The sequence below is a fragment of the Grus americana genome, chromosome 9 (genome assembly GCF_028858705.1).
Source record: "Grus americana isolate bGruAme1 chromosome 9, bGruAme1.mat, whole genome shotgun sequence".
NCBI classification, from domain to species: domain Eukaryota; kingdom Metazoa; phylum Chordata; class Aves; order Gruiformes; family Gruidae; genus Grus; species Grus americana.
This window is the reverse complement of record NC_072860.1, coordinates 16,241,887-16,266,308: the sequence shown is the minus strand read 5'-3', so window position 1 is coordinate 16,266,308 and position 24,422 is coordinate 16,241,887. Positions and strand designations below refer to the sequence as shown.

Here is a 24,422-nt window from a genome sequence, read left to right as displayed (position 1 = left end):
ATGGGAGAGCTCTGAGCAGCTCTTCCAAAAGTGGGAAGAAAGAAATAGGTTCCTTCTCTATTTTTAAGGATGCTAGCATCATTTGAAGGCTAAGTAAGATTCCCTTATAATTTTCCTTGGAAGAGGTGGGATGTATTCAGCCCTCAGCAATCTGTGCAGATGGTTACCCATGAGGCTCCTGCACCCCAGAGGTACAGGTAATTAGAGATGAGTAGCATGGGAGAAGCAATACACTTACAGACTAATGGCAACAAGCAGTGCTAGATACTGAAAGGTGGGGGGTATAAAGACAGCCAGACTTTCCAGAGCGGAGTTTTTCTCATGCATGTCTTTCCACCTGTTGTTACAGCATCCCTGTGGCAGCCCCAGTTCCTGCACATCTGGGAAAGTATCAGTCAAAGATTAGCCCGTGCGTTTTAAGCTAATGAAATCGAGCAGCTGGAAACAAGCAGTACGTGACTATCCCCTCCCCACGGACCACCAGCAAGAGTCCCGCCGGCCACAGCCTGTTAGGCAAAGTTTTCATCTGGTATATTGACTGATAATAGATAGAGAGGCAGGTGGTCCCCTGCAGAGCCTCAGAAATACCTGGGAGGAGAGAGGTGAATCTTGCTAACCCTGCCGGCAAGGAGCAAGGGAGTCCTTTGCCCGTGAAGGGAGGAAGGTCAAGGCTGGAATGCTTTAATCTGACTAAGGCTAAAACTGATCGCATGCTTTTAGGGGAAAAACAGAACAAAACAAACTTGGCAGGCAGTTAAAAGGGCTGGGGGGTGCATCATGTCAGCGTGAGTCACAGAAGGAAGCAGACAGGGCAGTCTCTCCAGCAGCAGAGATGCCACGGGAACATAACAATATTCTACATTTCCACAAAGTCTTCCAACCTCAGGAACCCGATGGCATTTGATTTAGGCCAGAAACAAAGCAAACTCATCTGTGATGAAAGAACTGAAGTGATGACACAGAGATGGAATAAGGGATGCTTGGGAGAGGATCATTGCACGGTGCTTTTGCAGACAGTCTTACGGTGTCTAAGATCCCAACGCAAGTATAATCCACAACACAGAGTCATCGGCACGGAAACAAACTTAACAGTGTTTATCCTAAGGCCAAAACACGCTGCAGCATGTCTCTACCAAAAGACTTCCCATCAGTACAGGATTTCATTAAAACAATGGCAGCCTCCTCTCCCAATGAGGGATAAGAGTTATACTCTTCTGCATACTCTTGAGGCTGAATTAATTAACAAATACTACACAAGTGATGGTGAACAACCTGGGGGCTGCGCATGACAGGCTGATGCCATCCATGTGCCTACAAGAATAAGGCAAAGCAGATTATTCTGGTAAACTTCTGGACATCAGTACTTCTGCCTGGAAAGCATCAATAGTGTTTCCCTGGTACGTCTGCAAGAATGCAGCAACACAAGTCGGAGATTGAGCCCAAAACTAGAAGAACTGTCACATATTCTCTGTTTTCCAAATTCTGCATTTTTCCTGCTTTTATGTATCTTCCCTCTCTGAGATCCATAAAGCAGCAGCATTACAGTTTAGATGGGAATTTTCTCTAGCATCCTGCCTCCCTGGACATTGCAACTAGTCGAGCTGCACTGGTTGCTAACATCAGGCACTGGGGCAGACTCCCAACCAAGCTGTCTCCACGTTGATATCTCTATAGAAATAATTACTAAAACACTTAAGAAAAACACAACACAAAAATCCGAGACAAACAGAAAAATTCTTACAGCAGAAACTTGCCTCCCTTTCCAGGGTTTAGCAATGGCTCAGAACCTTTTAAAAGAGTCAGACATGATGAGCTGTTGAATGCCCTTCAGGAGCCAAAGTCTCCTGTGAAAATGCGTATGCTTGTCTGCCGTTACTCAACATCATCCAAACAGCTACGCCTGTCCCTAGAAAACACCTTTCTGAGAGGACGCATGGATTACTCATGACCATCCTGGAGCCAGGAAGCCACACTGATCTGGTGATAAAATGATACTCCTTTTTTGCAGCCCTCTTCTGATGTAAATAGAGTTTTGTCAAATAGCTTATCTAAACCCTGTCCAAAGCCTGAAGACTGCCTCTCCCTGACCTTTCCCTGAAAGGCCATCTCCTACAGAAGGACTGACGCTAACAATTATGGTCAGTTTATTTTATTAACACCACAGCATTTGTTTGAAAAGCAGAGTGCACAGCCCTGAGGGTGGGCTGCAAACAGGACTGTCCTACCTGAGAAGGAGGTTATCTCCCTCTGCCCTGAGCCACGATGGGAGAGCAAAGGGAGAAGCAAACAAACCTTAAATCCCAAGGAGAAAACAGACTCATAGCATATCCATGCATCGTCCCCTCACACAAAATCCTCGACAATCTTCAAGGGAATGTTTTTAGTTACCATGTTTTTTTCCAGACACAATGTTTGTGGCATACCTTTTCCAGGGCTCGAGTCATAAACCAATGGATAATGACTCGCAGCAGCTGATGCTTGGAAACCATCATGATCATGATGGACATTAGGGCACTGCAGACTTGATTAATTAAATCACCATTCCAATTCAACAAGCATTTTGCAAAGACTAAAGAAGATCTACAATTCAGGGGTGGGCTCTGTTCACCAGGAGGGGAACCGACTGATGCCAAGGGGAAGCAAACTGAGCTTATGCCCTAGGTGACTTTGGAGAAAACTGCCATCTTTGAAAGGAAATTTTTATGCTGATCTGATGGATTAACCACTACTGGGCCAGCATCGAGGCATTGCATTTACTTTCTGCAAGAAAGCAATGCTTGTAGAGAAAGAGAGGGAAGTGAAAAATATATCCGTAGTTCTGCAATGTAATCTCAGTTGGTCTGGAAAGCAAAGCAAAGGTCTTGCAAGGGGCACTACCTGTATGGGCTGCCAAGCTACTTCGGGCTAAAGGTTTATGTATCCCAGGAACCTTTCCCCAGCAGTGGCCAGGGGTGGGCAGTTGTGGGCAGAGCGTAAGGGCATGACACGTACTCAGTGACCCTCACACACTGGGTATCATCAGCGAAAGCAGCAGCTTACAGGCTTCCTGAACCAGGATTTGCCTCTGGACCACTGTGCTTAAAAGCCACTGATGGACCTGTCCTCTGGGGAGCTGTGTAATCCTTTCTGGAACACATTTATACAAGCTGCAATAAATAAGGGATTTGGGAGATTTTAAGACATCAGTATATTATTTTCACCAGAGTAGATGTGTGGCTGAGAAAGACCTACCGCTAGGCTATGTTAGAGTTTTCAGAAGACATGGAGGTTGCTGCAAAATTCACCTGCACACGTTTACATGCCTGGAAGGCAAGAGCCATTGCAGCAGCACCATAAACATCCTCACATTCCTCCAACGTTTGTTATGCTAAAACTCAAACCCATCTGAGTAAAATAGGGAGGGGTTTTCCAACAAAAATGCATCTTCTGAAATGAAGGTAGATGAAACAGGGCAGGGGAGGGGGCCCGCAACCCACCTTCTCATCCAAGACACTAAGAGCACATCAGGTCTCAAGGGTGGTCTCTTGGTGGGCAGGATGAGTATGCTGACATGAGATGGACTGTGTCGATTTCACAGCGTAGCAACTGCCAGACACGTTCTCAGCAAAATCTGACCCTGCAAATTCTGGAGGAGAGGTCCTCTTTCTTAAGAGCTTCTGACTGCTGCAGCTGAGGTTGACACACAGAACGAAAGCACGCTGAAGAACCCACCTTCATGCACTTCCACCTCCAGTTTCTCCAGCACTATTGAACATGTATTTCATTTGGAAAGGATGTAATTCTACCCTTGAAAATATGACTTCACCCTACTCCAGCTCCCCAAGCTTTGATGAGCAACCATTACGAATTTGAGAAAGGAATTACTGGCTTTGAGAGAAGAGTAACACCAGTCTCCAGAATGACACCTCCGACACTCAGCCCAGGGACACGTTACGGGCAGCGTCCGCTGCTACTCTGGCTCTTGGTGCAGCTCCAGCATCTCCTGTGGAGTTACACCAGGGCGAATTTGGCTCATGCTTCAGCGAGCGAGGCCACATACCACTTGGACAATTGCCTCCATACATGACACACACCACAAGTCTCAGCTGGATTTGCTGCTTCTGAAATGAAAACACTTTTCTCGCATTCCCCAGCCGTAGCTTGGTAATCATTACTAAACACTTATCAACTAGACTGCCTTCATTTCCTGAGAGCCTGGACCTAATTACACCAGGAAACACTCCGCTTTTTCTTCAGACACTGAGAAATGTCGGTTTCTGAGCCCTCCTCATACAAAGTCAAACTTTGCTCTGATTAGTAGAGGGTAGGGGAGGGGAAAAAAATGCAGCCAAATCTCAAAAGGCAAACTGCAGCGATCATTCACAGAGATGCCCTGGCTTCACTCTACATCATTAATAATAACAATAAAATGTCACAGCTATTCCATCTCCCCTCCCTCCCTTATTAATCTTAGCTGAGCCCTGCGAGGCCCCTGCAAAGAGGTATCATTTTCACCAGCTTGCAGGTAAGGAGTCCGATGTCTCACAGCAAATCTGAACCAGATCCCGGGGTCGCCAGCTCCTAACACCATTCCTCGAAGGAGCGAAACAAGTTCCCTCAGCTCCGTTTCTTTATCAGGACATTCGATCCAGCGGTGGGATGAAGGAGCCTTTGCCAAATGCACTGCACACAGAGCAGCGCTTTCAAATCCCTCCGTTGTGCCACGGGGCTGGCTGGGACGTTGAGTTACAATCGCCTGATTGCAACAGAGCTCAGAGTATCACCATCAAATCAAACCGTTGGTTAATTAGTGTATAAAAAAAAGCCCCACAAATGCACAGTAATAGAGTGATAATGCCCGTAGCACCAAATCACAAGAGCTGCTGCTGCAGCAGCAGTGGTTTTACCCTGCGAATTGCCCAGCAGCTGCTGCCCATCCCGGCGGGCGGCCAAGCAGCGGCTGCTGCATCCAGTGGGAGCCACCCACAGCAAACCTGCTCGGGGAAGAAAGGCAAGGAGGACTTGTGCTAGGGGCCTGTGCTTTCTCTGACCAAGGTTTCCAGGCAGTCTCACTAATTCTATTATCCTGGCTTGGGAAAGAGCCTACAGAAAGGCAGAGCAGAGCTCTGGACCCTCCCAGTGCTGCAGTTGTCCCTTTGCAGGAGTTGGTGGAACAGCATGGGTGGGATGTCTCAGCTCCCTGTCTGGCCAAAGGAGTGACCCAGGAGGAAGTGGGCATGTGTGTCTCCTTGAGAGCAGCCAAGAGATGTGCCTTCTGCAAAGGGCTGATCAGCAGCACATCACATGTTTCTGACTCTGGGTTGCTCTCCTACAGGTATGTACCTTCGCCCCTCTTCTTCCTCCCAGCCAAAAGCTGGAAATAAGACACAGACCTACTACCCTGGGCAAGAGCAGTCCATGGACTGGTCTCCTGGGGACTGGTATAATCCAGAAGGGAGACCACAGCATCAGAGCTAGCACTTCCCATTGATCGCTCCAGCATTGGTGACCAAGCACCAAACCAGAAGCACCAAACAGCCTGAATGAAACAGAGCTGAGGTTTTTTGTACCACTATCCTCCTTGGCCTCTCCCACAAACACACTGCCAGTGATGCAGTTTATTTATAACCCACAGTACATAGTGCATGTGGCTCAGAGATTGCAAGCCTGTGCCTGTTACCCCTGACACGTATTAAGTCCTGACCCTGCAGCTCTGCCATGCTTGTAGCAATTTCTGTGGCTCTTCAGCAATGTGAGTCTTCCCATTTCACGCCGGCAGACGGCACTTTTGGGAGCACAGCGTTTTGCAGTGGAGGAAGAGCTCAGTCCTTGGGCAGGAAGGGTGCTGAGCCCGGACACCATGTCCCACATGGGTTGCTGCTCAGGCATAGGGACATCTGTAATGGCTGCTTGAAGAACAGGACTTCAGAGAGGAGACTTCTGTGCTCACCACTGGAACAAATACAGAGACAAAATACAGCGATATCTACCTCCGAGCAGATAAACACTTGGTCTGCACAGATTCCTGTACTGGGGGCAGATATGGATAGAGCCAGGCTGGATGGCAGCCACAACCTGGACAAACTTAAACATATACAATATTCAACTCCAACTTCTGACACCCTCATGGCCCTACTCGCTGAAAACCCTGAAGACACATACTCCTCCACAACCTTCTATACGTCAGGGGCTTAAAAGCATCCGTGCCAGTGGATGACCTTCACTGATCTCCTATACAAGTGCTGGCTCCTCAGTTTCTCAGCTCTCAGTGGCACCATCCTACAGGAAGCAACATCCTAAAGGATGTGTGTCACCTGTAGGCACAACACAGGTGTTTATTCCATCACAGCTTGCTTTGCTCCATCTGCCTGAGACGGGGAAAGCAGCTGCTTGGTGCAGCTCCAGCGAAGGATGGCAGCCCTCCGGAGAGGGAGCCCCGCCAGCGACTGCGGGATGAACAGCAGCCCGGAGCCCGCGGGGAGCCGGACACGAATATCGCGCGACAGCGTACACGGGCGGTGGTGTCTCTCACAGGGATGCCGGCAGGGATCACTTCCCTCCTCCCGAGCACGGGCTGTTATTACTCACAGCACTGACGTTCTGCATCCCAGCTGCCAGCTGCAGCCCCACCACTGATGTCAGCCTGGCAGGCTGAGAGACATTACCCGCTGTCTGGGGCAAAACCGTTTTCTAGTATGCAAAAAATGAGGAGCTGTCTGCCCTCGCTGAGGACACGGCTGTAGCCAGTGTTTTCTGAGCACTTCCGAGGGGAGTCTGGGTTTCTACTTTTAATTCCTGGCTCTGGTTCTGACTTACTGGGAATTCTTCTACCAGTCACTAAGCATCTCCATCACTCAGTTTCCCTGTTAAACAGGCGCACAAACTTTCTGGCCCTGGCTGCTTGGGAGGCTGAATGACAGCATTTAAATAGCTCAGATGACGTTTCAGGGCTTAAGATATTGCAAGATTTTTCTGTCGATCTTAAAATTATGCACCGGTCTCCTGTAAGAGCTCACTCAATCCTTATAAGTGGCTCTTTGTCACTGTTCCCATCCACACCCTGGTTCCTCTTTGAAAGGCAAATACCATAAAAGGCTGTTTATAGAGACGGAGATCTAGAAAGGAGAAGTCAAATAGGGTCAGGCTCACTACGGCTTTGCTGCCCTGAGCTGCGGCCAGGGAGGGGTGGCTTCCCGCTCCCCCCGCGATCTGCAGGGAACAGCAGTCCGTCTGTCCGAGGAGCCTCCGATGTGGGTGGGTGTTTCCTGCCCCTTCGCAAAGAACCGTTTCATCTCCAGTGGAAATAGCTAAGACGGAAAAGGAGGATGATGCCAAGACTAAGGATGAGAATCAGGAAAATAGCAAGCATCTCTAATCAATCACGCTTGGACAGTGAGGGTTTTATGTGCACAAAGACTTTGCTTAAATTCTTTTTTACATTTATCCACAAGAAAGAAAAAAACTCTGGTGGCTGAGGAAATTGCTAGATGTTGATTCACCCATGCTTTCTGCAAATGTTTCCATTTTGTTGAAAACTCAATTTGCAAACCCAGGAACCCTCAAAAAAAGGGTTTTTTGGGTGTTTTTTTTTTTAGAAAATAAAACCTGCAAGCAGCTCCAGTGACAGTACATGATGTGGATGAAGGCAGAGGAACTCTGCCATCTAGCAGACTTCGTGCTGCTAACTTTTCCCTGGCCTGGAGCAGCAGAACCATACCGCTGTCTGGTACCACGTCTGGGTTTTCCCTAGTATGGGGAAGAAAATGCTTAAAGAAACAGATATGTCAATGCAGGGATTTTTAAAATTATGGCTAACTATTTTAAAAGAAAATACAGCTAACTATATTAATAAACCTTATTGGTAATGATCCTGATCATCATCTGGTTCACAAAGGTCCTTTAACTTGCTTAAAGATGATCCAGGGCCACAACTGAGACAGGCAGAGACTGAAACAGAAGCCACAGAAGGCAGTGAGGTAGCCACGACATAATGACGTCCCATGGGACTCACCCCAAACACCTGAGTGGAAACCACAAGTCCTGAGAAATCCCATCACAACCAGTGAGAAAGATCTGCCTTCTGCATCTCAGTCCAAAGACAGCATCTCCAGTACAGCAGCACCTTAGAAACAGCTCAGGGGTTATTCCAGTATTAACTTAAAAAAAGACATCACTTAGGAAATCATCTGTAACTTCCTATCTCGTCTCTCATAAGATCCAAAGCAGGCTTGCTCAGCCTGAGTAATTTGCAAAACCTGGAGCCTAACCAATAGCTGTGACCTCCCAAAAAAACCTAAACCTATGTTCTGGTCACAGCAGGCAATGGCACGCCACAGACCACGGAGCGAACGGTGGGTTTCCCCATGCACACCACCACGCACCGCTAACATCTCAGAGCATCCCACGCTGCAGCGTGCAGGAGCAGCACCACTTTCCAACATTTCTGTTCTAAACATCAATTTACAGCCAGCTAGTGCTGGATCAAATATGAGAGGGGAGACAGAGTCACAAGTCTGTTGTCTCATTTACTCACTTAGCCTCCTGGCCCGTGCACCTAACCATAATATTGCATTTAATTTCGGTTTTGTTTTTAAAAAGAATCACTTTGGACTTACTTCCACAAAGCCCTTCTGTTTGATTTAGTGCAAAACAGCTGTCCATTTCAAGAAGCTGTTGGAAAAACATTCATCTGCTCCTAGCCCAGACTACTGTTAAAAAAACAGAGCATACTTCTAAAATATAAATAAATAAATAAAGATGCTTTTAGAAGTACAAATATGAAGAGCTTTGAACAAATGTGTTTGGGTTGTTGCTGAGGCTAATTCAAAACATAAATCACTGCAGGTGTAACTTCACTGGAAACACATGGCTTTCCATCCAAAATAAATCTGGGCCACAGAATAAAATCCGCACGACCGAAACGGTGACTTGGTTGGCAAACGGAAGCACAGGCAGACGTGCATAGCCAGCACCAGTATTGAACTCAGCCCCCCCCGCATTATTATTTGCAGATGCTTCCTATGACAACAGCATCCCTCCCCTCCCGCTCTTCGGGAGCGTTTCCCTGGCTGCTGAGCCTGAGCCTCTCCCCACGCAGGGAAGCGCAGCTCACCGAGCCGAAGCCACTCTGCAAGCCCCCGCGGCGGGGAACAGGGCACAGGTCTCTCAGTTGCACTGCAAACCTCAGCAAAGCGTGGAACGGCAGGGATCAGCCCCGAGCCTGTTTGGGGGCCCACAGCCGTTCCCACAAGCCCTCGAGGTCCGGCGGATCACACTCGGCTCACACTGCAGGGCTGTGGCACAGGCGCATGCAGCAGAAACATCCCAGGAATGACGCAAATATAAAAAAAAATGGTTTCCAGTGACAGCAGCAGAAAGGTCTCTGGCTGCCAGACCACAAACAAGCTGGAGACATTTCCCTCCCTCATCCTACTTGACACAAGACCTGAGCCAAGCTCCTTCTTCAGCAGCTTTCCAAAGGCTTTAGCATGAGACCATCCATATGTCCGATTCTTGGTTGCACACAGGCCTGTCCTTGCACTAGCAAGATGAAAAAGCTCAGATTTAGGGGCCACTGGCAGCAGCAAAAGCACTTGTGATGGGTCAGGAGGGTAACAGTGACGCTGACATTCCAACAACTCCAGGCTGGATTTTACACCTGACCAACAACAGCAGCAGCAGCTTTTGACTCCTGGAAAAAACAGAGATGCTTTGAGCGAAGCACCAGGAAGGGCCAGAGCCCAAGCTGAGCTTCTCAATAGCCTGCGCACCTCGGTTTGCCCAGACATGTGGGCAGGATGGGGTGGACTTCTCATTGCAGCCCGAGAGTCAAACTCTCCTTCAGGCATGGGCTGAGGGCTTGCCACTGTGCCTGGAACACCTCAAACCAGAGCTGTAAGGTAATTGTTGTATCTCACTCCCATACCATATCACACATTTTTCTCTTGTGTCCAACAGGTCAGCTGTCTTGCAAGCACTTCTGGTCCCAGGCTATGCAGGGAAAGAGGTCACACTTCCGTGCCCATTAATTGCACAGAAGAACAGTCCTCTTCATCAGCCCTCCCATGGAAAGGTTGTTACTTATGCATCTGATGCCAGTGGTCCCAAGAGCCAGCGCAGAGCAGGGCCCTCTGCCAGCTGGCCCATGCAGCCCCAAACACATACAAGAAGGTGGGTAACTCCTTCTCCCACGCCCAAGTCAACTGAAGGCTTTAAGAAACCCTCAACCCGGAGAACTCATGAACAAGGTTAAGGGAAGGTGCCAAAGACCAGGTCTGGAAGAGGAGGACAGTGAGGACAAGAGGGATACAATAAAGCTTAGCTTTTGGAAAGCAGATGAGCCCAAATCATGCAAGAAGGCTTTATGATCCCTCAGGCAGGAAATAAGTGATGACATACTGTCATGTTGCCGTGTCAACAAGTGACACATCGCAGCAGGATAATTTCACGGACTCCCACGTTATTTTAAAAGCTCTCTTTGAAACTGCAGAGCTAGGGCAGAGGAGCCTCAAGCCTTGCAGAGCAGTGGCTCTGCAGAAGACCCCACTGCAGTGAGAGACCTCAGTCCCTTGGGAACCAGGCTGTGCAGAGGAGCTGCAGCCAGCCCTGCCATCCACAGAAGGCATCTGGGGCTGACCACAGACGGCTGCTGATACAAGACCAAAGCACCAGCCTCCCTTCCCTTCCCCCCTCCAAGAAAACAGTACTCTGATCCAAAATGTGTTCAAAGGGTTCATTGTTGTCTGGCCGGCACACACAATGCTTGAAGCTAGCCTGGAAGTCCTCAAGGTTGTGGACAAAGTTCTGCAAGTCTCAAGCAGGCTATAGCACTTCTCAGAGTCTCCTTTATCCTTAAGAGGGGCTTTTTGTTTGCTTTTAAAATTATGCACCAGAAACAAAACATTCCTCCCTCCTGCTGCTCTCCCTCTCTTTCTTATGGGAAGCAGCCGCTTGCATTTTCACCGATTCAATCGCCTGGCTGTTTTTCTAAGGGTCTGCATATTTACTTTCTCTGCTTTTTTTCAGCAATGGGATGCAGGAGCCAAGTCCTGGAGAACTGGCCCACAGGGTCCTGCCATGCTGGAAACCAGGAGGGATATCTCCAGGAAGCCTTGGATTTCGTAGCGCTGCCAACTGGCGCTGCGTTTCTGCTTCCAGCAGCAGGTTCGGCACAAGGTATATACTCGGATACCAGCAGAAACAACTGGTTCCCCCACATTCCCTACGAGCCTCACGGAAAGCCTACCCCTATTCAGCACAAATTCTGCAAAACCCATTCAATCTCTAAGGAATAGCTTTGTTTACAATCTGGTTTTGTTTGCTGGCCCATGATGTCGGAGACAGCTTCTGTGTAGATGCATCTCCTGTGTAGTTTTGCTTTTTGGAGTGATGCCGCCTTTGGGAGAAGTTTGCTGGAGTTACCAAGTGAGCCCACACAACCCTCTCCCTTGAAAGCAACACATTAGGAAACGGTCTGGGCTCATACATCGGAGTAGGCATTTTTGCCTGTTAACCTCTTCATTTACTCACACCAGCAAAGCCTCCCCCCGCTCCAGGTTAATGCCCCAGTCCCCTGCAGCAAGCGGGCGCACAGCAGCATCACCAAGGTCTGCTCTGAACCAGCCGCAGCGCTGCCGGCCAAAGCAGGAGGCAGGAGCCCGGGCCACGGCCGTGACTCACTCTCCCAGCCCTGCCAAAGAAGTAGTTTTGGAGTGAGGAAGCGACAGGGAGATTTAAATTAGCAAGCTGGTGAAACAAAATGAAAGAAAATCCTCCTCAGCTCTCCTTGCTTGGGTCCAGCAGGGAAAAAGGGGAAAGGGTGTGCAAAGCATGAGAGACGTCAAAGCATGGTGTGGTGCTGCACTGACACAGAGACAGGCTCTGGCCAAGCGACCTTTTATTTTACATGAGTGAAACACCCTTTTCAACATTTCACCACCTGCTCTAGTGGAGCCATGACCACGTCCATGCTGCTGTCTGGCACACAGCACGTGAGATGATGCACTATACAGGCATGTGAACATGCTCTATAGGGTCCTGCTAACCATGCTGGTGCTGGGTGGGTTTCCCTCACTGCCCTCTGCCATAGAACATTAGAAGTAAAACATGTCCAGAATATTTCCTCCGCATATAAGGCTGAATAATTTTAAGTCCACACACAGGTGCAAGAAAGTATCAAGACTCAGAACCACTGCAGTCAATGGCAAATCTCCTATGGGGGTCAAAATACAACCACAAGTAAAGTGGCCCAAAAACCAGATGCTCCAGGTTTGCCTATCCCTTGAAATCCACTCCCCAAGCCCTCTCTCAATTTGGCAGATCAAATCCAGCTGTTTCTTACATACTGGCTACAGAGCTAGCTGCTGTGCTAGCCGGGCTAGCAGTCCCACAGGAGCACAGACACACAGAAGCAGACAGGGCGATGCTCAGCCGATGGCTCTGCTCCCCTCCAGCTCACACTTCTCCCTTCTTCAGTGCAGGGACCCTCCTGAGAACGGGATGGCCGCCTCTGAGCATCACCACAGACAGGCAGGGTCACGAGGGTCCCTACACACCTTCTGCCCTCTGCAGCCAAGGGTTAACTCCACAGCTTGCTTAGACAGTTATATCACATCTGCAGAGGCGGAGAGGGGAGCTTTATAAGTTTCCCAGGGAGAATTCCGTATTTCTCTTACTGTACTTTGAGCACTGTAATGAATGACCCTGACAAGACTCAGCCATGCATTTAGCTGACAAGAAGGGGTCAGAGGTGCAGCAAATCTGCGTGAAGCACAGTCCACAAATTCCTATGGAAGAAATCTGAAACTAGGACGAGCGCCCTGACCATAAATCACATTGCTGTGAAGAAAGCCAGAGGCATGGTGATGATGGTTCAGGCTGGCATTAGACTTGTAAGATAATTTCCTGCGTTGTGTTGGTTTAAGGCAGACCCTATTTTTCTGGTCCCTCAGGTCAATGTCTGCTTAGGCAGATTAAACATACAATGTGCTATTAATAAAGATTAGAAAAAATAAAAGAGCGCCAGTGACTTGGACTTACAACCATCACACTGACCCAAGAAACCCCTGTGCTAGGACCCACCTTGCCACATCCACAGGCTCAGTGAGGACAGAGCCCGAGGCTGCAGTCAGCACCAAGCATGATGCCACCCCACAGCAGCATAGCTGTGGTACGCACGATGCCAGGACCCGTGCTGGTAAGCCCTAGGAGCTCTTCCAGCAGGACTTGGTCACATCAGCTCAATGCCAGCAAGGACAGTGCACAGCCTAAGCTCAGCCCTCGTTGGGGAAGTGCCGCATCTCCTCACCTGCATCAGCTCCCAACATAAATCCATAACTCCAGTATTTGCCAGTATAACTTTTAGTTTAACATGCAAAATAAACTACAATGAGCTAATTGCACCTTAAGCATCGGCAGCCAGAGGTTCCAGCGCAGAACCTCTCCTATTAATTCTCCCAGCTAACTTTTAAGGTAAAAAGCTGTCATTGGGACTGCTGGGAAACAGAGACAAGTCACTTGGGCTGAATCTGCAAGCTGAGGAGAAAACAGGCTTGGCTATGGGAATAAGCCTGGACCAGCTCTGAGCTGATAGAGTAAGCAGACCCTTGTTTTTGAGGTTCACAGCCATTACAGGATACACATCCCAGAGCAGTTACAACCAAGGCAAACCTGACCTCTCTTCCTGTGCTTATGTCCCTGACCCAGGATGCTTCCTACAGGAAAATCCATTATATCCTGTCACACACACACACTTTGCCCAAAACCTTTCTTTCAACTTGTTGTAGCCCATGGCTGAGATTTAATAGCCAAGTTAATAACCCGGGGATGTGTCAGTTCACAGCAAGGAGGATGACAGTCAGGCTCATTTTTTCCCACAGCCCTCCGTGCCTGGTAAGTGGGACAAGCATCAGGAACGGGAGGAGGATGTCGTGCAGCAGCCCTTGGGAAATCCCACTGCATGACCGGCCGGGCAGGCTGGATCAGCTCCCAGGCAGGCAGGGCAGATATTGTCAAGGAAAGAAAAGGTCTGATTAGGCCTTTCTACCACTAATCATATCGAAATAGCGTATTGCTTTCATTGGCAGTCAAGCAGAAAATGACACGGTGCAAAAAGGAGAAGCCCCAGGTGAAGTGGACTGGAATAATGTGGTGTCTGCAGGAACGACAGCCTTCATGTGCTCTTAATACTTGAGTTTTTCTCTTGCACATCGGGAGGTCTGTGAGGTACAAGCTATCAACTCCTACTCGCCACCCCATGGGAATCCTCCCACGCTCCTGCTTTTTCATTGCTGGTAAATTGGCAAATGTCTCCTCCAAGCTACAGCCAGCCTCTGGAAAACACGAGCCGGATGGTCCTTTCGCCCACTCTGATGTGCTGGAGGAAGAACATCCTCACTTTCCACCTCCGAGAGCCATTAAAATGCACTTTCTTCAGTGCAACGGGGAGCAAAAATGCTTTTGGCTGGCATTTAACCCCAATAACGAACTGTGGCTCAAGAGTCTGACCCGTAGGCTCTCAGCTCTTAAATCAAAACCTGCAGAGGACATCTCTTTGCTGCTACACAGAATGACAGCTTAGGCTTTGCCAGACGTCGATGCCTGTGCTGGGTCTGTCGCACCCCACCTGCCCCACAGCGCGGACAGAGCCTGGGCTCTCTGGGGCAGGGAGGGTTTGGTAACACGCCTTTACGCTGGTTAACGAACTAAAGCACTGACCTTTCGTGACTCCCTGCTGCTATAGCAGCATAAATAAATAAAAGCAGGAATACCAAAGGATTAATTGAAGCAAGTTACTGGAACTCTCTAGAGTGTTCCTAAATTAGTTTCTTTTTCTTTTTTTCCCCTGCCGATTCTGTGCAAAACCCAGAGCACATGATGGAGGAAGTAGCATGCATATGACAGCGCATACCTGGCAGGCACCCTGCAGTGGCGGATAAGGGCACCGTAAATCTTCAGGATGATGTTCCCAGCCTGCACCTTCCTGAAAGCTTTAGAGCTGTTACCGTCTAAACACACAAGCGTGCTCATACACAGCAGCAAGCACGTTGCAACAGCATGTAAACTGCGTATGATGTTTGTAAAGACCTACATGCGCTTATATATAATGCATATATTGTAACAAGGGCAAACCATATGCCTCGAGTAAAAGCTGGGCGGAAAGGATCAGTTTAGAGGTGCAATGTACCCCAGCTCCAGAATTCAAAGAGCTGGATAGAGTCCAAAGTACTTTTCCTTTTTCCTCTCTGTGCCAAGTGTCTTATCCCCCATCACCCTTACCCCCAGGAAAGGCTGAATATAAACTGCTAATTCACAAGAATAATGCAACAAACTGGGCTGCTACAGGGCTTAGCACGCTCCTGAGCTCAGCTGCCCTTCAGCCCAAAACTAGCACCAGCAGCGCTCAAGAAAGCAACTGGAAACCCCCAGGTTGTGAGGCTCAAACCTCAGCCTGCTCAGAGCTCTATTGCACCTGCAGCCCAGCGACCAACACGGGCTGGGATGCTGCGAGAAGGCTCGGTGCATGAACAATGTGAATCTGCCAGCCTTTGCAGGAAGGGGTTACAAAGAGTTAAAGGCAGGGACACTGGTGGCTGTGGGTGAGCAGGATGATGTAGGTGGCAAATCCCTGAGCCCTCCCCTTCTCTGGGATGCTGAGACCGGATGGTTTTTGCTGCTTTCAGCGGTCTCTGCAGAGAACAGATGCCTTTTCCACACACAAAACAATTTCTTTGCTCTCAAGGAGACACTTCCCTCCCACACATCCATCTAGTTAATGTACATTTCCAGCTCCTCGAGGGGAGGGAAAGACCAGGGACCCCCATCCCACCTCGGCTGCTCGGCACTTTACTTCCTAGGAGAAAACAGCCCCTTTGCTGCTGGAGGGCAGCCGAGCAGAACGGGGTCCCCTGGGAGGTGAAGGGTAGCAATCGGGGCCAGGATTTGGGTCGAGCTGGCTGCTGGCAGCACTTCAGCTGGCAGTGCCAAAGAGAAAAAAAAAAATATGGGGCTGGGGAGTTAATGTCATTAAGTATCTGACAGCTGGAAAATGTGAGCAGCCATTGTTTGCAGCCCCCCTACAGCTCCTCCCGCCAAACAAGTCTGCTGAAGGCAGCAGTAATAAAGCGTAAAAGCCAAGACTGGAAATATTGACTCCCACCTCTGCCCTGCTGCTCCCACCGAGGAAACAGCACAGCTTGGAGCCCACCCTGCCCCAGCTCGTGGGCCCATGGCTTCCCCACACCCCCCGTCCCCTGCCCTCGTCCCCCCATTCTGCTCTGAGGCAGCGGCTCCAGGATTTGCACCAAGAGGCCTGGGGAGGCCACGGCAGGAGCTTTCTCATCTTTCACCCGCTCAGAGCAGCTATGCTCTGTCTCCGCACGCCGCACTGGTGTTGCTGCTGTCACCACGGGGGTGAGCAAACTGCTTCGAGCGCGGCTTCTGTCCCCACTGAGCTGCTGCGGGGAGGGAAGGAGAGAGCCAGCTACACCCCACATCACCAAAAACTCAAAAACATTGCTCCTGTCCCTTCTCCTAGCTCCACTGATGGGAGATGCTAGAGACCCTAGGAGCTGAGGGCCACCAGCTGAAACAAAACTGGTCCTCTGCAGCCTGAGAAATGACACTTACAGTGCTTCTTCAGTGTGCATGAACATTTTAGCATTGGCTGCATGAAAAGAGAAAGAAATCCAGAGCTTAAGACACATACATCATCTTCCACCAACCAGCAGTGGTCAACAACGCTAGAGGTATCAACAGCTTATTTATCCCTTGAATTTCAGACTACCTTCCCTTCTAGTAGCTGAACCTGCACCCTTGCCACATTCTCCATGCACAGGCTGGCCACTGACCCGCTCCCAGCAGCACCCTGAGCCTCCCCCAGCATCAAACGGACCTGGTGCCAACCCGAGTGGGAGTGTGCTGGACCACACTGCACGGAGGAACCTGGGGAGAAGATTTGATGGTAAATTTTGGCTTTTTTCCTTTAAAGCTTCCAGAAGATTTTAACCAAAAAGTCTTCACAGTCTTATTCTGAAAGTACTAAACTCAGGCACTGAAACTACATCCCACTTCACCTCCCAAAATGATGGGCAAGTAAACCAAAGACTCCGTTCCAGGAGGTACTTTCAAGCAACTCCAGCTGCATGGACAGATGTTGTGGGACTCCTTTTCCTAGGTCCACGTAGCGGGCTTCAAGTTTGTATCTGATCACAGGCAGGCACTGGGCTCCACTGTCACACCAGTCAAAGGACTCGAGGGAACTGCCACTGGTCCAGTTCAGTGTACCCCACACTTCAAAAAGAAATGAAGAACTGTCTTCATAGCAGCGTGAGAATTAAAATTGACCTCTGTTCATGCCTAGATGCTCCCCTTCACATCTTGACTGGGTCTTCCTGCATCCCATATCTATAACAAACTCACAACCTATCCAGAATTTTTTCAATCCCCCCAACATGAAGGCAAGCAGCAGTTGGTCAGCAGCACTTCCAAGAGATTTCTTTTTCTTGGTGGAAGCAAGCAGAATTGACTATTTTGTAGTAACTAGCAGCTAAGAACAGACCCAAACCACGTTGCCTAGGAAGGCATAACCACAGTTCCTTCCCTTTTACACCCCTGAAAACTCCTGTGGAATGCAGAGGAGGACCTTGCATGGTTTGCAACTTCTGCGTTACCAAAAGATATATTCCCCAGCACATCCTAAAAGAGATGGCAGCTAAAGCATGTTCAGCTTAGGCTGAACCCACTGGCAGGACACAGAAGGTACCCTCACGTTTCAAAAAGTATCATTAAAACACCTGACAGCAGATCCACCTTCCAGGTCTCAAGCCAAACAGCCATGTGAGGCACGATGTGATGGCCAGCCAGACACCCACTCCCGGCTGGTCACAGAGGAGGAATTATTTTTGGCCATGGCAGATTGTCCCACAAATCTGCTAACTGCTGGGTTCTTGGAAAAGAACAGGGTGGGACTACGCCTCTTCCTTGTGCTCAGACGCAGGTGCAGACCCATTCTTGCACGCACCAAGGAACATGACTCTACTGTAACCCTCTAATTTGAAGGCTCAGATGTTGTTTAACTGGAATTGCAAAAAAAAAAAAAAGTGTAAGGAAATAATTGACATGAAACCTAGACTTCTGACTTGGTATTTTTCACCACATTGTGGCTCTGTGATCTGGCAGTGTCCTTTAGGAGTTTGGTGACAATGTTAAATAACCAATGGGTGTCCTGGAGTGATAAACGCACACACACTGAGGTATCTCATTAGCTTACTTGTGTGGGTCAAATCTTGCAAAACACTGAACGGCACCAATACCCCTTGACCTTAAGAGCTCTTTGCTCAGCACCTCATCAGATGACACAACTACAACAGATCTACAGCAATAGCACGACAGGTACACGCCCCCACGTACATGCAATAGCAATAACTGAGATCCCAGGGACATTCTTTTTCTCACAACTTCCCCTGCTGAGTCCCACACGCTTCCGCAATGAACAGGATTCTGATCAAGGCAATTCATATGTGTATAAGTCACATTTTCCCTGGCATCTTCCTCACTAAATACTCACTAATTCCAAAAAAGATCATCAGAGCAACTCACAGCAGCTTGTTTTAAAGCCTTTGTGCTTCCTTCCAGGGCAGCTGCCTTCCTCTCCCTTGCCTTTGTCCAACTGGAAAACACACATTTAATTACATTCATTTATGTTCAAACAGGCCTACTGAAAAATAGTGGATTAAAAGCTGGTCTGGAAAAAGAATTAAACCCTGTTGCAGCACAGCATAGCCTGCATACTTGGGCTGGGCTGTAATTCAGGCAATGGGAATTCTCCCCTGCAAGAGGCATTTGGAATTCAAAGTTGCAGCACAGCCAGCCCCGCTACCTGCAATGCATTTAGCAGATGGCAGAGACCCACAGCCTCATTCATCTACCTTTGATCTCACGTTCTGGTCTTTCCTTCCCAGGCTAAACAGCCATTTAAGCACTGGAGAGGCTCAGTGCATTTCTGCAGATGGATCTGAACGGCTCTCGGAACTCGCAAGGGCAGTAGCTGCACATACTCATCTCCAGGCAGCAGAAGAGTACACCCACTCATTCATACCCTCACTCTCACTTGACCGTCAGCCAAGACCCACATATGGATATTCTGCTTGAACATGGCCTTTCCACTGCAGCAGATGGCTAATGCTATAAACAAGCTGGCTGGGAGCTGGCTACTGAGTTTGAACATCAACACCTTCCTCTTTGCACTTCCCAGCGGTGAGGGTAGCCAGGCCAGCGCTGCTCAGCCTTCAGCTTCCCAGGAGAGGACCCCTCCGCAGGTGGTGGAGACACCAAGACTGTGCAAGCCTTTCCTACCTCTAGACCTCGAAGTCCAGTAGCGCAAGGTAGTAAAATGCTACAAAACAAACAACAGCTCCTATGAAATTAGAGTCAAAGAGTCAAAACAGTGAAGTAGCAGGCATGTCCACCCTATGGGTGCAGAGACACCTGACTGTGCATAACACACACTAACCACAGACCTGGAAGCAGGGGAACTGCTCGGTCCAGACATCAGGACAATGCATCTCGGACAAAATAACCACATTTCCAGGATGCTCTTCTGAAACAAGTTCTGCCTGGAGTGTTTCTCAGCTGAGGGCACAGCAGTATGCAAACACAACCGTACTGTTTCCAGACCCATGCAGGTAACTCTGACGTGCTGGCCCGGGTGCTGGCTGCCACAGGACACCCACTTTCCTCGTGCTCAAAGCAACCAGGGGAATAGCTAGAAACAAACCTCCCGGACTTGTTAAGCTCAATGCCCTGCCAATTTATACCATACCAAGCTGCCGGCTCTTGGAGTCAGCTCTGTGTGGGGAAGAAAAGAAGGGACAGGAGAAAGAAAAAAATTGTAACAGCTTTTGCAGCTCAGTGAAAAAGATCAGCAGTATTTCACAGACCATTAAGAGCTGCACAAAACCACTTCGCTCCAGGCTTCCTCTGAGCTTTCCCCCTCTCAGCTTTGCTTGACTCACTTCCCTAGCAGAGCCAGAATGCAGAGCTGGCGTGCTCTTTCGTTTAATTAAGCAACAGCAATTAGGCAACACATTTTTAAGTGGTTCTCTCGCCGTCAAGCTTTCTGTTCCTTGGGAAAAGGCTGGCTTCAGCATTAAATCAGCAGCTGTGTTCAAAATGCCAAATCACTGGGTCAGAAAAAGGGAGCTTGATATGTAAACAGCCTTGTCACTAATTACCCCATGCCTTCGAGTGAATTGCAGTGGCTTCGCTCTGTTAGAGCCTCGCCTTCCTCAGGGACAGGGTGAGCAGGCAGGGATGCTGCAAGAAGCAGGAGTTTGTCTGATGGTTAAACCAGAGCCCGGGAGATGTAACAGGCACAGCCTCATTGAATATTTAGTATTGTACAAACACAGCCACCAAAAGCCAGGTACACGGAGTGGTCCCTCTCAGCACAGGCTTGGAAGATTTACCTGTCTGTTCCACAGGCTCTGGGGCTGGCGTTTATCACAGCAGATTGCATAGGAGAGAGGCTTTCTTTCCCAACTCATTTGGAGCTGAATTCAGAGATTGTTGCCCCCTCCTCAGAAACTCCTCGGGAGGAACCTAGCAGATCAGGGGGAATGGGACGACTCTGTCACACTGGCAGGGAATTGCACCCAACTTTCCTCCTCGGTCCAGCGGGAACCAGGGACTTCATGTGATCCACGTGGTTCTGAAAACACGTTCCAAAATCCCTGAGAAAAATGCTGAGCGACTCTCTCCCAGGCAACATTCAGCAGCTGCAAAGTAAGCAATGCCTGGAGGACGGCGTCCGAGGCACCACGGCTCTGGCTGCGATGCTCTGGAAAGCAGCATGGATCCCCCCCAGGCAGCACACTGCTCCGTGCCTCCTTTGCCTCCTCTCCAGGCTTTTGGCTTTCACTGGGATGTAAGAGCAAGGCCACCTAATCTATGTGTTCAGGGAAACCGCAAGCAAAATTTAAAAAGATTTCCTGTTATTTAAAAAAAAAAAAAGTAATGGCTGTTCCTCCTCTGCTTCCGTAAGGGTGAAGGTTGCCAAGGACACCCAGCAAATCTATCACACACACATGCTCCACTTCTCTCTCAGCTGAATATTTACAAATTTCCAAAGTGCTGAACCTCTTCAAGCCATTCAGCTTCTGCTTTCATCTGTAATATCTATAGCGCTTCTGAGATTTCCCTGAAGCAATCTTAAACTAATGAAGACTGGAAACTAGGCTTCATCTGTAACCCTAAAGGTCAATCACATCATTTTGCTTCAACACGCCAAACAGGCAAGAGGAAAACAAACATATGGAGTTTCCCAAAGGAAGATGAATGAAGAGCCCTGTCCCAAAAGAAAGCAAAAGCCCTAAACTAAAAATAGTTATTCCTATATGTCTAGAGAGTGGTAACACATGCAACGCCTGGGTGCTAGCAAGATACGCCAAGCTATGTGGGTTTTCCCTGTATTTCCAAGGTGTAGTAAAACATTCCTCGCTATTTTGGGACAATGCCACTGCAAAAATTTTGCATTCAAAATTAAATGCAGTTTTGCACATCTGAAGAGAGTCTGGCAGCCCCAGGACAGCCCCAAGAGGCTTGTCCTCAGTCCAGCCCACAACACCCATGTTATGCTGAGAGCACAGCTGCCAAGGCAGGAATCCCACCCCAGGGAATGGAGAGGGCTTTACAGCCTAAAATTACTAAAAACACCAAATAGCAAGTTCCAGATTAAAAGTCACTTCACTGGATAGCTCTGCTTCCTCCAACGTGGGCAACAGCATGCACTGCATGTCCTGCGCTCCACAGGTTGCCCCATCTGGTACCCATCTGGTACCGCTCCTTGGTTTTGGTTCCCAAGGAGGCGATGTGCACTGGGAGCATGCCTTAGCTCTGAGATGATGGTGTGCAGACTCCCAGCTATCCAGGGATGGGTGGGACGTGCCCCACCACACGCATTTCAAGGATCCAGTACCAGCGAGGCGAAAGCAGAGCCACATCACCTGCTATGAGACCAGCTAGTTCTGCTCTTACCAGTTGTGCAGTCCAACAGGCTGTCACACTGCAAGGGAGATGTCAAAAGATCACGTGAAGAGAAAAACACGGTCACCAACAGTTCTGCACATGAGTTATGTGGCTGGAGGACAAAGTACATCAAAATGAGTAATAGTGCTCTGAGGGGACTGCACACAGCTGGAAAGTTGAGTTTTCTTGCTTCTGCCAAGGCAGAAAAAAATCCATCATCCTTTGGTAGCTTCCAAAAGAGTCTCTTTTTCTAACCGTTTCCATCTACGTGTGACCAGTGAGGAGAAGTGTCTGCGTGTCACCCCTCACGGCCCATAACCAGCACCCACTTCATCGCTCCAGACCCTGCGCAGACTCAGACTGCAATCCCCACAAGCATTGCTCAGGCTCTTAGTGTAAGATATGAAATCATGCTCAGGTGAAAGCGGACTATGGATTTAAATTACATATTTGCAAGCTGTGTTTTCTCAGCAGTCAAAATAATTAAATATAAAGAAGCACCATGAAAGCTTCTCCAGGGACCTCCCTTTCTAGCCAGCCTTCAACTCGTAAAGTAACATCCCTCATTTCTAATTCATGTACTGTTTCATTGCCTTTAATAGCACTTTTCCCCAAATCTGCACTCTCTCTTCTGCCTAAAGCACTAATTTCCATTACCTCAAGAGGTATCAAATTCCAAACCTTTGCTGCAGCTTCAGGTTTTCACACTCTGGTTACAGACACCTCATTAGCCTCCCCACATCTGGTCCAGGCTACAAGGTGTTTGTTCTGCAACACGCCAGAATCAGTCAACACAACTGTCTGATTACATACAGGCTCCAAAATGTCTTATGTATTAAAAAAAAAAGAAGAAATTAAGCAGATGGCCTGCGGAGCACTGAGATTTGCAATTTTCTTCCTGGAAAACTTCTGGTAACCCCAGTTCCAGAAATAATACTAGGAATAGCCCTCTGTGTGGGAAGGAAGCATTTTCTAAAAACCTTTGATCTCTGTGTTCCAGAGGAGGGAACTGACACATTAATTAGAACATACTGCTGAATGGGGTTGCTATCTCACACCATAGGGCAAAACCAAAGCTGGTTGGTAGCCAGCTCCTGATAAAAATTTACTGTGTTGGTTTTTTTCCCCAGGATCTTTTTTCAATTAACAAAGTAGGAACATATCAGTTCAACTCTGACATAATCCCTATTATGATTTCTCCCCTAAATCACTGTTCATCTCCCACTAAAAATTCTTTCCACAGTTCTCACCCAGAATTTTATGCAGGTTTGTATCTGCCCTTTTTTAATATGCATGTATTATGAGACTTTCCAAATATAATGAAGTTATCCATGGCTACAAGCCTCATTTTACAAGTGAGGCACTGAGACACCATGGAGCACAGGCGTGCGCTTGGTGAGAACTGTGGTGGTTTACATCCAAAGGATAAATCCAGGTAGTCAACATTCCAGCATGACCCTGGAGTGTCCCAAAATTCCCAAGGCTAAATGTCACACCCACAAGTGCCCTCTTCCCACCTAGGTTTCATTGCAAGCCAGAATTTACAGGAAAATCACCCTCCAGACTGGACCTCCCTCCTCTCCATGGCTTGTCACCACTCTCAGAGGACATCTATGGAGGACACCCATTCCTGTCCATCTTCTCCCCAAATCTTCACCTAATCCGTGTGAAGGGCCCTTATCATCTAATCTCTCTTCATGAGGAGGCTTCTTCATTTTGGAAACAGCACATCCAAGTTATCACTGGCCCCTTCTCCCCATACTCCAGCATCAGCAGTGCCAAGTCCCCGGACACAGGAGCACGTTGCAGAGCTCACGTCCTCTTACGGAATTGCCTCTGTCTGTAGAGGCCACAAGCTGACAGCATTTGTTTGGATTCCTTTCTTGGATCAAACCTTGCTTGCAACACTGGATTTGCTCCACGTCTTCCACTTTCCTTCTGTAACATGAAGCAATACTTTTTACCCTATAAAAACTGAAATTGGGAGCATGCAACCTTAATTTCAAGGTATTTATAATTTTTGGCCCATGCAGTCTCAGCATCACCCTGCCAAGCACTACTTGCTGCTTGGAAGGCTGACAAAATGTGATCGGTAATAAACAAATGAACTTTAACTCCACTATGGGGAAGGGGAAGAAGGGAAAGGGAAAGGGAGAGGGGGGGGAAATTAAAATTCTATACTTTTTAACAAGAACCTAATGCAAAAATAAAAAGGGGATATGTAAAGCTGTTTGAAACCAATACTACAAGGCGGTAGATGTATTAAGAGCAAATGGCATCAGATAGCTATCACTTCTGCTCTTTGCAGCAGTGCAGGATGATGACCCTGCTGCAGAGTGACAGCACGCTGACGGACTGGTCTGCTATTGTCTGCCAGCGGTTTCTGGTGACGTATGAAGCCAGGATGAGGGAAGACAGGT

General features: G+C 48.6%; 1 protein-coding gene across 2 annotated transcripts in view; it reads right to left on the bottom strand.

Moving 5' to 3' along the window:
• P3H2 (prolyl 3-hydroxylase 2) overlaps nucleotides 1-24,422 on the bottom strand; it is a 75,193-nt gene that overhangs the window by 24,775 nt on the left and 25,996 nt on the right. Inside the window, exon 1 of one of the 2 annotated variants that reach the window (XM_054835587.1) lies at nucleotides 20,445-20,891. The exons of the other annotated variant lie outside the window; for it this stretch is intronic. Coding sequence (XP_054691562.1) covers nucleotides 20,445-20,522 — 78 coding nt within the window. The 5' untranslated portion in view covers nucleotides 20,523-20,891. Of the gene's footprint in view, nucleotides 1-20,444; nucleotides 20,892-24,422 lie in introns of those variants that run through there. 2 annotated transcript variants of the gene reach the window in all.